We start from the raw sequence: 16,508 nt of genomic DNA, 5'->3' as shown, positions 1-16,508 counted from the left end.
TCTGATATTGCCCTAAACACTTCTGAGGATGTATTGTTTGGTTTGCGATTGTTGTGTGAACTTTTCTTGTGCATGCTAAATGCTTGGGTTTAAATAGTGTTTTCTTGACAAGTGGACTTTTAGTTTAGAGCTAATTTCAGGGGAGACTCGGCCGATTTTCCAATACAACTCAAACCCTAAAGTGGTCTTAGAATTAGGGCTAAAATAGGTATTTTGGTAATTTGCGCCCGACACCTACCGAGTGTCGGACAGGTACAGGACTTGTCATGAGTTCCAATGGGGGATTCGGGGCAGATCCTATCGAGAGAGGTGAGAGATAGATAGAGAGTTTTCTCTAGGGTTGTTCGGGTTGAATTAGGATTACCTCATGTGTGGTGTGTAGCCATCTATTTATATCCTCCTTGTTGGCTAGGGTTTGTAGAGAATAATTTCCATATGGAAGGGAATTATTCTTTTTCTTAAATGACACAATAATATCAAGGAGATTTTGCTGGAAATCGGATCTTTGATTTGGGGAGATATTCTTATCGTCAATCAAGGATAATTGGCTAATTAAATCAGATTTAACTAGCTCAATTATTTAACCTAAAGAACATTCCTCTATGCAAGTGCCACCTTGTGATTGGTTGCCAAAATTCATGTTCTCACAATGCTTATGTGGCAATCAATGGATCCACATGGACCACACATATTGTACCATGTGGATTGAAAAAATTAAAATTAAAAAAGATGTAAATAATCTAATTAAAATAGAAACAAAGATAAAGACAATTTCACGGATGCTAACTACAGGGACCAAATTGATGTAGACATAGTAACCTTAAGGACCATTATTGTCACAAACATTTCTTAGGAAGGTGATAATTTCAAGAACCTAAGGGACCATTTGGGATAAAAGTAAAACCAAAACAAAAGAATAAGCAAAAGAAAAACAAAACTCACTTTGCTTGGTTTTTTTTAGTGTAAGAAGTTGAGAAGCACCTCTTTCTTCCGTTCCGCTCTCATTCCAGCTTCGAGGATGTAGAAGAAAGCTTCAAGGTGGCGAAGCACTACTCGTTGTCCCAAGAAACGCAAGCTCTTACACATGCCACCTAATCATTGTCTTTTCTGTTTGGTGACCCAAAATACTCTCACGAGAAAATTAAATTTGAATTCTTTTGGTGTTTTGCATTATATAAATCGGGTTTGTACTAAAATTCTTTCAGGGTTTGAAACTTCCAGCTACTTGAAACTAAAATACCCTCACGACAACATATTTTATTGTAAATACAATTCTTTTCTTAAAAGCTGTTTGTATCATACCTGGCCAAGCATTCCCAAGCCACTCCAAGAAAAGGGAAGGGAGTCCCACATTGATAAAACATAAGAAGATGGGACTCCCCCTCACGAAAGGGACTGGCTTCTGGAGCTCCATATGGCTCACTAGGCCCTCACGGGCTGACTCGTGAGCCCATTTCCTAGCCCCTTCAATCCTTGGGTCTAACCCCTTGTTCAATGTAAACACACATTATTATAATGAGAACATCCTTCTCCTTAGATGTAGCCCATCATTCAGGTGAACCACGTATATCTGTCTTCTGCATGCATGTCTATTTACTTATCAAATGCTCTCACACATTGAAGGTCCTCCCCTTCATTATCCAACACATCACACCTCATCTCTAAGCTTGGGCTCACTACTGATAATGTAGTTTTGAGCATAAATAGTTTGGTGCCGTCCGTGCGAATCGACCCAAAAGGTTATGTCCTTCTTCTTCTTCAATACCCTCAGCACTCTTACAAATTAATGTCCTCGACACCCCTACAACAAGTGCCCTCGACACCCCTATAACAAGTGACCTCGACACCCTTACAATCAGTGCCCCTCGGCAGCTCCTACAATCAATATTCGGTACTCGCATAGGCATACGGCACCCAGATTCGCAATGTCATGAAGAAGATATGCATTTCAGGCCAAGCTATCGTATGACACCTAAATAGAAGCAGCACTTCAATGGAAATCCTAAACTGTTGTACGACACTCCATGCATTGCCCAGCTATTGGAATCAAAGCCTGCAAAAAAAAAAAGTCAAAGCTCATGCCGAACGACATCTCTTGATGAGTGCAATATTCCTCATCCTGGTACGAGATGCCTACGACACCCCACTTCTCTGACGAGCGTGATGCCGTTGGCACCCCATCACCATTCGATGCTAGTGCTGCCTACAGCACCCCCACCCCCCTGACTTGCGTGATGCTTTCAGTACCCCATCATCATTCGACGAGAGTGATGCCTCAGCACCCCGTCATCATTCCATGCGCGTGGTACCTTCAGTACCCTATCGCCATTCAGCCCAAGTAATGCCTTCGGTATCCCGTCATCATTCAATGAGTGTGATGCCTTTGGCACCCCGTCATCATTCGATGCATGCGCGATGCCTTTGGCACCTTGGCACCATTCGATGCTAGCAATGCCTTCGGCATCCCGTTATCAATTTACGAGCGTGATGCCTTCAACACCCTGTCACCATTCGATGCGAGCAATACCTTCAGCACCCCACCTATCTGATGTGCATGATGCCTTCGACACCTACATCAGCTCCTAGCACCATTAGCACCTACGACAGCTCCTAGCACGAAACGATAGCACTTCCGTCAACTCCCAAGGCACCCACCAAACGACACCATGCCTATCGGATGGCACCTCATGGAGACACCTCCATTACAATACCTTGCGGATTACACATGCCCTATGTCTCGCCAAACGACACCTTGTGGACATCTCCAACTCGCTTCAATGCCATTGTCGAACGACATCCCTTGGGCAACACCTTTCTAAAGCAGTGCTTACGGCGCATGCCGAACGACATCCCCTCAGTTCTTATGGCACCCAATGAACAACATCTCTTGGGTAGCCCACTCTAAAGCAGCACTAATGGCACCTACTGAACAGCACCTCTTGGGCAATGCCTCTCACCCAGGGCACCCCTAAATTTCCAAACGGAACCTACGTCAAACATTGCCTACGGCACTTACGGCAGCAACGCCTACAGTACCTACAGCAGTGTATGCGTTCAGCTGTCACCATGCAACCTAGGCTTTATGATCTTCAGCAGCTGCTATTCAGCGCTCTATCCATTTAGTACCCTTACCTTTGACGATTGGCATGTATAGAGAACTGGCTCAATAACTCAGTACTGATGCTACATACAAGAAAAAACAAAGAAAAGCTAAAGTGTTGCTCTGCCAGTGCATTGAAGACTACAGGTCCCCCGTCAAGAAGTAACTCTTTAATCGGGAACTTGGGGGACTCTTGTTTGTACCATACCTGGCCAAGCACTCCCAAGCAACTCCAAGCAAGGGGAAGGGAGTCCTACATCGACAAAACACAAGAAAAGGGGACTCCCATACCTCTCTCATTCAAGAAAGGGACTGGCTTCTAGGGCTCCACATAACTCACTGGGACCTCAAGGGTTGACCTATGAGCCCATTTGCTGGCCTTTGGATCCCTTGCCTTCAGCCTAATCCTTGGCCTTCATCCTTCACCCTTCACCCTTCGGCATCTTTCCTCTTTTCTTTGAGTCTAGCCCCTTGTACAATGTAACACACATTATTATAATGAGAACATCCTTCTCCGTGGATGTAGCCCATAATGAGAACATCCTGCTTACCGACTGTTCTCACATACCAAAAGGTCCTCACCTTCATCATCCAACACATCACACCTCATGTCTAAGCTTGGGCCCACTACTGGTCATCTAGGTTTGAGCACGAACAAAAGAAAACTTTGAACTCTTTTTTTGGACGATTTTCTTCCACAATAAAAATTTCATTTTCTTTTTCATTTTTTCTTTACTTCATTTAATTTTCTTTGACAAACCAAATGCAACTAGAGTTTCTTGGCACCCAAACACAGCTGAAATAATCCCTTTTGTAGTTCCTTGTTTTCTCAGGTCAAATTTAGAAGAGAAGGACATTACTTGAAGAAGGCTTCAGTCCCCTTGTTGAAAAGTAATGGTTTCAACGATATGATATGTTCTCGAGGGGATCAAAATGGATGAACAGGGGTGGTACTCACCTAAAGAGATTACAATCATACACGCCAACAGGTGTGAAAAGGCAACCGTCATCGATTGTTTCACCTGCGTTGGCGGCAATGCCATTCAGTTTGCTTCAATATAAGCTCCCCAAGTTTGGTTGTTGATTTTGATGCAATAACTTTGTGTATTCTTCATATTTTGTTCTTGCGATTATGAGTGTTTTGGATGTTTACTGCCAAGTCCCAAAGCTTTCTTCTAAAAAGCTCTTGTTTATAGAAAATTGTTGAGGTGCTGATCCATGCAAATTATTAGTTACATGGAAACCAATTTTTAAAAGCTCTTAACTTTATGGCTTGGCTTGGATATTCAAGGGATATATGTGTTAGTATATCTTCTACCTAGTTGCACCTCTAGTTGAATGAAACCTAATAAAATATGCATTTAAGCTGTGAGCCATTTGATGTTTGGCATCTTATATGGACACCTAAGACTGAGAGAGAACTTCACTGCTAGAATAGTAGCAAATGCTATATATGGTAGCAAATGCTATATATGGTTATATTGAAAAATACAACAGGGTACTGGAATAGTAGAGGTAGTGATGGGGGACCTAATGTCCTAATTCTTACAGTATTGTATGTTATTTGCATCAGTTTATAGGAAATTTTTATAATTGACTAGTTTTAAATTTATCTCTAGTTTTGAGTCTCTTGAACTCTCTTGGTGGACTTTGATGGTCACGAGGAGGTGGACCTTTGGTATATCCAAGGGCCATTTTTATGCATGTTGATGTTGGAGAAGCTTTTGAATTCTCATTCTGCAAGTGATTTGTGTACGAGCTTAATAAATTTTATCTTCGGTCTCTTAGGTGTTTACCAGGTTGTTGCTATTGAATTTGATCCCCTTAAAGTTGATGTGGCTATTAACAATGCTAAAATATATGGAGTGGAAGATTACATTGATTTCATTGTTGGAGACTTTTTCCAACTTGCACCATCATTGAAGGTACTGCTTTCCTATCTGTACTAATTATTGAAAACCTTTCAGATAGTTCTTCATTTGGGAATGTGTTTCCCCATTTTCGGATTGAAGGAGTTTTTGGTCCTTGTTTAATTGAACGCAGGGCGTGCCACCACCAAGCCACGAATTTGGCTTGAATGGAATGTGAGTAGATGATGCGTCCGAGATTTGACTTTAATCAAACGATTGTTCAGCCAACCAAGGAACCTCCTCACTGCCTAGGTTCTTTCACTACCTCAGAGTTAAGGCTTTATGTGAGCAACCAAATGATGTGGAGTGGGTGGAGATGAAGATTGAAAGTGAAACGTGATGAATTGAAGAACAAGAGCATAAAGTAAAGGTGCTTGAATTTAAATATAATTGAAAGATAAGTGTGTAAAATAAATAATTTAAAGACAAGTGCGTAATTTAAAGTACGTAAAATAAAGAATGTAAATGTAAATTGCATAAATTAAATAATTGGAATACGAGTGTGTAAAGTAAATGGAGGAAAGTAAATTAGATTATGAAGAACATTATAGAAAAATATGAATTGAAGTTATTGTAATTAAAATAGAATTGAAAAACAAGAACAAAAATGTAAAGGCATAATTGAAATGTACGGAAACCAGAGCGGAAAAAATAAGAACTAGGCTATGGCTACATTATGCTACTCCTAGGATAGAAATTGAAGAGAATGTAAACTAACAAGTTGTGTGTGTTGTGTCGGGGGCCTCTTTTCTCTTTCAAAAGCTTGGTATTTATAGAGGCTTAGATGCGTCTCAATTTGGTCAGTCATCAATTGACCTTCAAATCAGTCACAATTGCTCCAAAATGTCTTCAATCCCTTGTCTCATGCATGTGATTTAATGGGAATAGTAATATTTGATTTGATTGTCCTTCCATCTTGAGCTCTCCTACATTAACTTCAATTGACCATCAAGTTGGCATAATTCATTCTATATTTGAATTGTAACATATGAGAAAATTCTCCTACGGATTCTCTCTCTCCTTTTTTAGAAATGGCCATCGACAATTAAGGATGCTACATGCTCCAACTCGGCAAGATTGATTTTCAACTACTTACATAATTATAGAGATTTCTGAACTATTCTATTGCAGGTAACGCGGCCAAAGAGATCAGTTCCGCGTCTACAGCATTACCAAAGAAAAGACTACTCATCAAGAGAAACCATTCAACCATGACTGGTAAAGTCCCCACTTCTCTTAGAGCATTTTATTCTCAAGCTTCGTAACTATTTTCATTATTTGGCTTTAAATCAAGGGGTTCATCCGGTCATGGTTAGGCCATTGCTTCGGCCAAGCCTAAAGTAGTCTCAAGGCCTAAATCTAGTCATTCATAGTATGTCCTTGTCGCTTCTCCCCTAATTTCTTTTCTTTGGCTATACAATAACATAACAGAAAAACGCAAAGAGACTAATCCAGAATTCACTAGCAAGATATAGAAGGGTATTGAGAGATTAGGTGACTTTCAAATCAAACCTTTCATGAGGGTGTTTTAGAAAGCTCAGGAAGGTTTCAAGGAGGAAGAGATAAGGTTTTTAGAGACGGGGGAAAATCTGAAAATTTGTCGAGCGCGAATTCACTTAAGCGGCCTTTTTTTAGCGTGTTTTAAAAGACGACGCTTGTTAATGAGAGATAAGGTTTTCAAAGACGGGGGAAAATTTGAAAATTTGTCGAGCGCGAATTCACTTAAGCGGCCTTTTTTAGCGTGTTTTAAAAGACGACGCTTTTTTAAAAAAAAACCGTCATCTTTACATAAAATAGACGACAGTTCTTTAAAAAAAAACCGTCATCTTTACTTCATAATAGACGACCCTGTTTTTAAAAAAAACCGTCATCTTTACATATAATAGACGACTCTTTTTTTAAAAAAAACCGTCTTCTTTACTTCATAATAGACGACCCTGTTTTAAAAAACCGTCATCTTTACATATAATAGACGACTCTGTTTTTTTTTAAAAACCTTCATCTTTACTTCATAATAGACGACCCTGTTTTAAAACAAACCGTCATCTTTAGATATAATAGACGACCCTTTTTTTAAAACAGCCGTCATCTTTACTTTATAATAGACGACCCTGTTTTAAAAAAAACCGTCATCTTTATATATAATAGATGACCATTTGTTTTTAAAAACGGTCATCTTTACTTCATAACAGACGACCCCGTTTTTTAAAAAACGGTCATCTTTACATATAATAGACGACCATTTTTTACAAAAAACCGTTGTCTTTACATCTAATAGACGACAGTTCTTTAAAAAAAAGGGTTATCTTTACATATAATAGACGACAGTTCTTTCAAAAAAATCGTGACTTTACCAAAAAAGGCCACTTGATTTTTAAAAGACGACGCTTGTCACTACCAAGCGTCGTCTTTTAAAAATCAAGTGGCCGTTTTTTTGTTCAGCGTGTTTTAAAAGACGACGCTTGTTAGTGACAAGCGTTGTCTTTTAAAAATAATCTAACGCTAGTAGTGTATAAGATGATATATCATGACGGTTTTAAAAATACCGTCGTCCTTTAAAACATAACGACGGTTTTAAGATGCACCGTCGTCTATTTTGTGTCGTGGTTTAACTATTTTGTAGTAGTGATCCTTAGGTCAGCATGACTAGCAACTTCATGGGCTCACAAATTGGGCTTCCCTTAAGCAACTGATGACTTTGAGCTGTCCATCTTGAAGCTCAGAATGTCATCTTTCCAACCACATTGTCTGCCGCGCAAATCTCACAGCCTGGAGTTCCGAGCCGAGGGGATGTGCGTTAACACGCGGTTTCCTGCTTTTGGGTGCGGTGCGGTTGTACGCGGGCGTGCCAGCATGGTCTACCGTACGTCGAGTTGGTTGATGGGGATAGAATGGTTAAGTGGTGCACCTGTTTGAACTCGTCTTCTAATCAAACGATTGTAGCCGAGAGAGGAACTAGTCTCGGCTGTTACGTTCACGGCCTGAACTACAAGGCCGTTGGGTGGTGCTGTTTGGTGGGTTTTGGGCGGTGCTCCGGCGCGCTGCTCAGGGAGCGACGGTCGTATGATATCTGGGGTGAGTGAGCGAATAACAGGGATGGTGCTCCGGCGCCTTGAAAATCAAGGGTCGTATGATATATTGATGGATGAATTTTCCTTACAAACTATCACTACTCCTAGGAAAGCAAGTAAAATATTGAAAGTGCATTACAGGAAAATATAAGTTGCTCCGTGGGAGGCTTTTGTTTGGTGTTTGAACCCTTTGAATGTAGCTTGAGCCTCGTATTTATAGGAAGAGTTCCTGGAGGAGTAATCGAGGCTGAAAATCTGGATGGTGGAGCCTGATTAGAGCAAGTGGGTAGTCCAATCGACATTTGGGATCGTGAAGCATGGTGTTGTGACCCCATAAATCCCGGTGAATCTCGGCCGCCGCTCTTGATCGTGGGTTCTGAGCTTCTGGCCGTGGAGACGCATTTATTGCTTTGATAGCTGGTGACCTAATCTCTCAAGCTGCAAGAATTCTTGTGAGAATGTCTACGTCTAATCACTCTGTCTTCTGTCGCCAAAACCTGACTTCAGTCACTTCCCACCTTCCCTCATGCATTAAATGCTTATTTGTGGCCAGTGGGTTTGCTGCATTAAACAGGCACTACTTCATTAAATGAAGCATGGGTCCCTGCTATCACGTGATGATCTGACTTTAATATTTATGGCCGCGATTTTGCTCAGCCTGCACTTGAGGCCGAGATGATCATGCCTTAGCATTTTTCTTTTGTCTTTAGGAAGGCAAAGCACCCTGTTGAAACGCTGCGTTTCAGCTTTACGAGCAAGTGCCAAGGCCGAGAAAGGGGGCTCCTTCTGCCAGCTCATGGCCGTGATTTATTAGGCACAAACACACATGTTATTTGGGCCAATCCAAGGTCGGATGAAGATGTTAAGGCCAAAACGAATTGCTAACTGTTCGTGCCTAAATAAATCTCGTCCAAGGAAACTGACCGAAGAAGACTAACAGAAGGAACTTCCTCTCGACCCTAGCACCTACCCTCGACCGAATGTTACGAGTCATTGTTCGTTCTCTTTTGGAAACAAAAGTAAGTTGGCAAGGCAAGGTCGTCACGGCCTCGATAATACTAGCCGAGGACAAGCTCCTCCGATACACAGCCAAAATAGGAAAAGCTAAGCAGCGTCGCCACGTGGCGTCATGGTCCCACGCTTCATTTAATGAAGTAATGCCTCTAATCACAGCAGAAAGCCCATGATCCACGTAGGAGCATTTAATGAGCCAAGAAAGAGGGGACGTGATTGAAGTCAGATATGGCGAATAAAATCAGGGATTAGGTGCGAAAATCCCATGATTTTGTAAGGCTAAGCCACCAACCATCAGACCAGGGCATTAAATGCTCCTCTAAGGCCCGAGACGCAGAGCCCACCATCAGGGCGGCGGCCGGGGTTTATGGGGGTCACACCACCATGCTTCACGTTCCCAAATGTCGATTCGACTACCCACTAGCTCTGATCAACCTCACCATGCAGATTTTCAGCCTCATTGTCTCCTCAAGACCTTCCCTATAAATAACAGGCTCCAACTACATTTATAGGGTTCAACACCAAACATAAGCCTCCCATGGAGCAGATTATATTTTCCTGTCATTTACTTCTTGTCATTTATCTTCTTGTAATGCATTTTCAATACTTTTACTTGCTTTCTTAGGAGTAGTGGCAGTTTGTAGGAAAATCCATTCATCAATATATTATATGACCCTTGATTTCCAAGGTGCCGGAGCACCACCTTTGTTACTCTTCCGTTCATCTCATATATCATACAACCGTCGCCACCCAGCGACGCGCCGGAGCACCGCCTAAAAACCACCATCAGCATCATCATTAACGGCCTTGTGGCTCAGGCCGTGAACCTGACGGCTGAGATCAGTTCCTCTCTCGACCACAATCGCTCTGATTAGAAGTCAGACTCAAAACAGGCGCACCCCCCATTCACTCACACAATCAACTCACCCTCAAACGCACGGTAACCCGTGCTGGCACGCCTGCGCACAACCGCATCGCACCAAAAGAAGGAAGCCACGTGTCGACGCGGATCCCCTCGGCCCGGAACACCAGGCCGTGAGATTTGCGGAGTGCAACACTAACTCAGTCTACAAGTTTTTGCATCATTTTTCATCTTTTCCTATCCAAAGCCACCGTTGCTACCTAAAGCTCAAATAATTGAATGATAAACAGAAAAGAGATTAAAAGCACAAACTTAACTCAAAAACATAATCAAATCATAAGCTAGAAGGCTAGAAAATAATATACAATTATGAACTGATTACTAATCCACAAAAACCCCAAGTTTATGATTCTCAACAGTAGGTGTATCATCTTGTTTACTTGTTTAGATAGAGTGACTTCCACTCCTATAAAATATTTCAGACTACCCAAATCTTTCATCTCAAATTCAAACGCTAAACGCTTCTGCAGTTCCTCGATTTCTACAGTATCATCACCAGTCACAATCATCAACATAAATAATCAACAGAGTCACCTAACTAGCCCTATATTTAATGAATAGAGTATGATCAGTACTGGCCTATTGGTAACCAAACTTCTTTATAGCTGCAGTAAATCCACCAAACCATGCCCGAGGAGACTGCTTTAACCCATACATCACCTTTTTTAATCTGTATATGTTCCCCGTGTCACCAGTAATGCTATACCCTGGTTGAAGACTCGTGTACACTTCTTCTTCTAGTTCACCATGTAAGAATGCAATTTTTACATTAAACTATCTCAAGGTCTAATCTAAGTTTACTACTAAGGACAAAAAAAACTCTAACAATATTCATCTTAGCCAAAAGAGCAAAAGTATCATGATAATAAACTCCATACATCTGAGTGAACCCTTTAGCTACTAATCTTGCCTTGTACTTCTTCACAGTACCATCTACATTATATTTAACTGTAAACACCCATCTACATCCTAACACTTCGTTCCCTTTGGTAGATCAACAATGTCTCATGTATTATTTTTCTGTACCGCCTCCTCAACACTGGTTGAAATTTTAATACTATCAATTATATGTTCTTTACACACAAGATATAACACGTGATCATACACAAAATGGGCAATAACATATCCTGCTTTGTCTTTTGGTAACTAACGATCAAGTGGAACCTCACAGTTCCGTCTAGGTGGTAGAACATAAGAATTATCAATAGTATCAATAGAAGAACTTACCTCAAGAATATCCAGGGGAGCTCGATCGGGTACTATTTGAGAAGCAACAGGGGCAATCGGTTCAATAAGAGCAGCGGCATCAGTTAATACAGCAAGTTCGGCTAGTGTAGCAGGTTTGGCCAATTCTCCCCCTTGTATCAAACAATCCAATACCACTCCCCCTTGTATCAAACCATCCAATACCACTCCCCCTTGTAAATCTAGTCAGTTATGTCCTTCACTACTAGTCTCCCTATTAATGACATGCTCAAGTGTATCAAAAAAGAACATCTCATCCTTAATGAAGGTAACATCCATAGAAACATATAGACGTCAGGTAGTAGGATGATAGCACCTGTAGCATTTATGGTGAGGAGAGAAACCAAGAAAAACACAGCAGAAAGCACAAGGGTCCAGCTTACTCCTATGATTCTGATGGAGATGAACATAGAACATGAGCAGTGCAAGTATCTGCTCATTTTTACATTCAGCAACCCCATTCTCTTATGGTGTTTGAGGGAAAGTAGTCTCATAGAGGACACCCTTAGTGTGAAAAAACAAGGATAACGCCGAATTAACAAATTATCCACCATTATCAGATCGAAAAACCTTGATAGGGAGCATAAATTGAGTCTAAATCATCTGATAGAAACGCTGAAAGATATCGACCACATCACTTTTATTTTTCATCTCATATAACCACATCATACGAGTGAAATCATCCATAAATAACATAAACCAGCAAACTCCCCATGCAGTAGAAATAAGGGAACATCCTAAACATCATAATGAACTGAATAAAATGGCATAAGCCATTTATTACAACTCAAAGGGTAGGATACCCGATGACTCTTAGCTAAAATACAAGTCTAATATTAGAAAGCAGACTTGATGCTGAGAAATTTCAGTGCTACCAGCACGAAGAACCCGACTAGTTTCCACGTCATGCACGTAGTAAAGTTAGCCCACGTGCCGACAGGATAGTTTCGTACATGTTGCTTGAATGTGAAGAAACATAAGCCTTCTCGAATTTTGCAAGCTACATGCCATATATGGTTGGAAAGATAAGACATAAACATGTCTAAATCATATTGTTACAACGTGATGATTAAACTGTTTCTTTGAGTAGCTAAATTTGAAACATGTATTGGAATTAAATTGTTGTAGAACATCGGTCAATTGTCATATTGACCGTGTTCTTATTTGCAACGAATAATTGGGTTAAGAACTAATTATGAGAAATCTATTCTTGAATTCCTAATAACAAATGCCATGTTTTAGGGTTTTTGTGACAATCATATTCTCTTTGCTCTTAATGAATTCTTGATTGTTAATTTGAGTAAATATCATATTGGATTTCAATTAAGAATACAAGTATTGATGTAAATGTCATACACTTAACATACACTTAAGAGAGAATCATACAACTCGAGTCAAATGCCAAGATCTTGTTGTGAGTGTCGTGTTGTGAGTGTCGTCATCATATGCTTGCTGGAAATTGATTATCCATTGTTGTTTATGAATTGATTGATTGTTTGGAGGTGGATAGTGAGTCCTAGCTATTGTTCTCAACCGATTTAAAACCAATTCTTCTCAAAGTCTAATTTAAATTTTCTTTTCTTTTCTTTTTCTTGCTTTGTTTTATTTACAAAATCAAATCAAAACCCCCTTGGTGTGGAGTGTGTGTGGAAGTCCTTGTGGCTTCAACTTTCTTTTGTTTTCGTGTTTGTTTTAGTTTTCGTTGTGTGACATTGATAAACATCGCTTTAGATTACAATCTCTGTGGGAACGGCCCTTGCTTTCATACATCTCTCTCTCTCACTCTCAAGTAGTACTTCATCTCGTTTCTCTTTATTACAATATTAGCTCTACTTAAACATTTTCTTGTCCATATAGTTTGATCCAAAAAAAACAAACAAAAAATTCATCAAGTCCAATACCCGTTTATTGATGGTGATGTTGAGTGGCAAATGGCGTGCACACCAACACCAAGGAAATCCCTAGTTTGACCACCTCCTCCTCCTGCAGCAATAGTTTCTTGTTGATGATGATGATCATTAGTAGTAGTAGTAGTAGCCGCACTACAATTCTGTATGCTGCGGCGCTTGGCATGATGATCATGACCATGATCATCCGGACTAGTAATTCCGTAGAGCCCACAAACTTTGCTGATATTATTCATCCCAAAACTCCCCAGCAATGTCTCCTCACTCGAAGTTGTTGACCCAATTTGAGCGGCTTTCTGCAGCAAAGCCGTGGCTGACATATTACTGCTGTACAAGGAAGGAACATCACTTATTATATTATTGCTAATTAAAGCAAGCGATGAACTAGAACAACTACTACTAGCAGTGCTAGTACAAGTAATGCTTTCTTGATGATGAGGAGCATTGCTGTTTGAGATTGAATAAGGTGATGGTGATGAAATCAGCTGCTTATTTCCAACAACCCAATTATCTATCTGATCATAATCCGACGGTGGAGGACAAGGACGATGATGATCATGATTCTTATTATTATTGTAATTGTTATTGCCGCCCATCATCCCTATAGACAGCCCGCGGGATGCCTCATCATCAATATTGTTATGGGTTGAGATCATTGGCTTGAAAATGGAAGAAAAATATTGCTGAGCCGTGATGTTATTATTCGGCCCTGCTACTGCTCCGATTGAGTAACCCATGTACTGATAATTGATATTGCCACCCATCGGAATGTTGTTCATATTGGATGCTGCGTTTACTCTAGCTGTTTCTTCAGCCAACGCATCGCAGAAGGCCCGGTGAGTGATGAAGCTATCACGCCTGCATGTCAACCACAAAATTATATATTACACAACGACTAAATTGGAAAATAGAAACTAATTATTAGAGGCTCTTAAAAACATGGAAAATAGCACTTCACAAAATGTAAATAAATAAATGACCATTGATTGAAAATGCATTTGAGTTAATTTTGTAAAAACAAATAATAATAAAAATTGTGTATATATATATATATATATATAACAACACATATATTAACGCATATATAATTTAAACCAATATCTATAAAATTAAAATTAATCTAGGAAATGAATGAATTAAAATAGGAGGGTATGTACCGTGAAAATAGAGTCCCACAGTCACATTTGTACTCCCGAGTGCCGCAGGTCTTTGAGTGAGCCTTCCAGTCTGACTGCACGGCATATCGCTTGGAGCACTTGTCACACTTCCACTTCTTCTCCCCATGTTTCCGGCAGAAGTGTTTCTTGATGCCCGTCAGATCTCCGAGAGCCCGGGACGGGTGGTGGTGGACGCAACTCTTTTCAGGGCACACATACACGCGCTTCCTCGGTTCTTTGTTTGTTCTCTGCTTCAGCTTCCATGGAAGGTTGTGGCCGCGACGATGGAGCTGCAGGTTTTGATCTCTTTGGAAGCCCTTGCCACATATTTCGCACAAGAATCTGTTGGTGGCCATCAGAGTCTTTGGAGACAAGGCTATTACTTCAGCTTCAGGATCTGTACATCCGTATGTATATAAGCATATGTATGTACATATACATGGAAAAAACAGAAAATAATTAAAAATGAATTTGACTAGGAAATGAAAGAAGCTTGCCTGGGTTTCCTGGGAGGTTTCTCTTCTTTTTCGCAGGAGGAGGAGGAGGAGGGCTAATGGATCCAGCAGCTGGGTCTTGAACAAACCCATTCATTGGTGGAATTGATTCTTCATTTAAAGCCATGTTTCAAACATTCAAGGCTTTCTCTTCTCAGTTTTGACTCAGACACCTTGACAAGAAAAAGACAAGCTCTCACCAAGAATAGCATTAGTTAGAGACTTAAGATTTGGAAGAAAACCCAAGAGTAATGGTGTTATTATATGCGGTTTCAACCCTAACAACAAAAGCTATAATATATACACGATATGATATATATATTATATATATATATCTCTCTCTCTCGTTGCAGTCATTTTAATTATCTACTTTTTAGGAGGAATGGAATAATATATTTTTTGAGAGGCGGTAAAAAGTTAAAGTTGGGAGGAGGGGCAGGAAGGCAAGAGAAAGTTGAAGAGCAAAGGTGCATGATGACACATATGATGAGGCCGGGAAAAAGCTTAGTCTACATGCCATTTCCCATTTCGAATGATTATCCCATAATTTGTTTGCCTTTAGTTTTTCAATATTTATAATCCACTGTCTTTATTTATTATTTTATTTTTTTTATGTATGTGACACTAATTTCTTTAATTTAATATTTCTTTGAGAGAGCCCCACTCAAATATTTGAAGGAAACCTAGCTAGCTAGCTGACATATATATTATCTATATATACATATGTGTTCAAAAGCAATTGTATATTATTGTAGATTGTAATATTTCTTTGGTTTTACGTTTACCACCATGGTAGGATACTTACCATTGAACAGATGAGAATGAATTTGGGCGGCAGCACCAAGATAATGTTATAAACTACACAACTCCTATTAGTTACTTTGAACATTTGCTATGCTTTATTTTATCTTTTCAAACTCTCAAATGAACGGTTTTCAGACAACTTTACATTCGAAATTATGAAAAGCTTTGGTTTAATTAATTTCCTGATCACCTTTCATTATAGAAATCCACCACTGTAATTTTCAATACTTTATATGCTTAATACCTTTCTTCCTCCAAACTTGTACAAATTTTAGTTCCAATCACTACTAGAAAAGCTCCAAATAAGTCACGGATATACCTATATCCGTAGCCTACTAGTTAAAATATTGAGATATTTAGTCATATACTCATTCTTAGCATTAATAATATAGATAAACCCTACACCATTTAATTTCTATAAACAAACCCAAAAAATGACAGCTGGCCTTATTGAATTTAATTTTGATTATTAAATTACTTTGATGCCCTATTGAGTGTTTTGGGTATTTTTATGAGGTTTGGGGTTGGGTTTGTTTTAAGAAATTAATGGCAGTTTTGTAATTTATAAGAAGTTAAAAACCTATTTGTTATGTTGTAAATGGGTTTTGAGTGTGTTTCTAAAGTCCATTTCATATAGGGTTTTTTTTTTATAATTTGGGTCCCTATATTTGGTATAATAGTGAATCTCCCCAAAATATTTCAATACTCTTACTTTAACAAACTTAATTAGTCCAACCTCTGTCTCTTAAAAATAAGAAAAAAATTATGATTTAATGAGTTAGTAAGATAATTTTCTTGCTTCAACTATTGCAAAAAAATTAATTACAATAAGATGAATCATATGTAAGCACTTCTAATTGTTCTTTTAATTTTTCTTTTATTTT

General features: G+C 39.5%; 1 protein-coding gene across 1 annotated transcript; it reads right to left on the bottom strand.

Moving 5' to 3' along the window:
• Positions 1–12,998: 12,998 nt before the first annotated feature.
• On the bottom strand, positions 12,999–15,063 carry LOC110759330 (zinc finger protein MAGPIE). Its single transcript, XM_021961384.2, has 3 exons — positions 14,824–15,063; positions 14,327–14,723; positions 12,999–14,027 (listed from the first exon to the last, which is right to left on the bottom strand). The coding sequence occupies exons 1-3, from the start codon at positions 14,945–14,947 to the stop codon at positions 13,151–13,153; spliced, it is 1,398 nt and encodes a 465-aa protein (XP_021817076.1). The 5' UTR covers positions 14,948–15,063; the 3' UTR covers positions 12,999–13,150.
• Between the last annotated feature and the right edge of the window lie 1,445 nt (positions 15,064–16,508).

Source organism: Prunus avium, chromosome 3 (assembly GCF_965620075.1).
Source record: "Prunus avium chromosome 3, drPruAviu1.hap1.1, whole genome shotgun sequence".
NCBI classification, from domain to species: Eukaryota; Viridiplantae; Streptophyta; class Magnoliopsida; order Rosales; family Rosaceae; genus Prunus; species Prunus avium.
Note: the sequence above shows the minus strand (reverse complement) of the source record. Positions and strands in the feature narration are given on the sequence as shown.

What these genes read in the sequence shown, in the direction of transcription:
- LOC110759330 (XM_021961384.2), bottom strand. Translation starts at nt 14,947, where the DNA reads ATGGCTTTAAATGAAGAATCAATTCCACCAATGAATGGGTTTGTTCAA. An exon ending in AAACCTCCCAGGAAACCCAG is followed by an intron (nt 14,724 to 14,823) that starts GCAAGCTTCTTT and finishes ACGGATGTACAG; the next exon opens with ATCCTGAAGCTGAAGTAATA. An exon ending in TGTGGGACTCTATTTTCACG is followed by an intron (nt 14,028 to 14,326) that starts GTACATACCCTC and finishes GTTGACATGCAG; the next exon opens with GCGTGATAGCTTCATCACTC.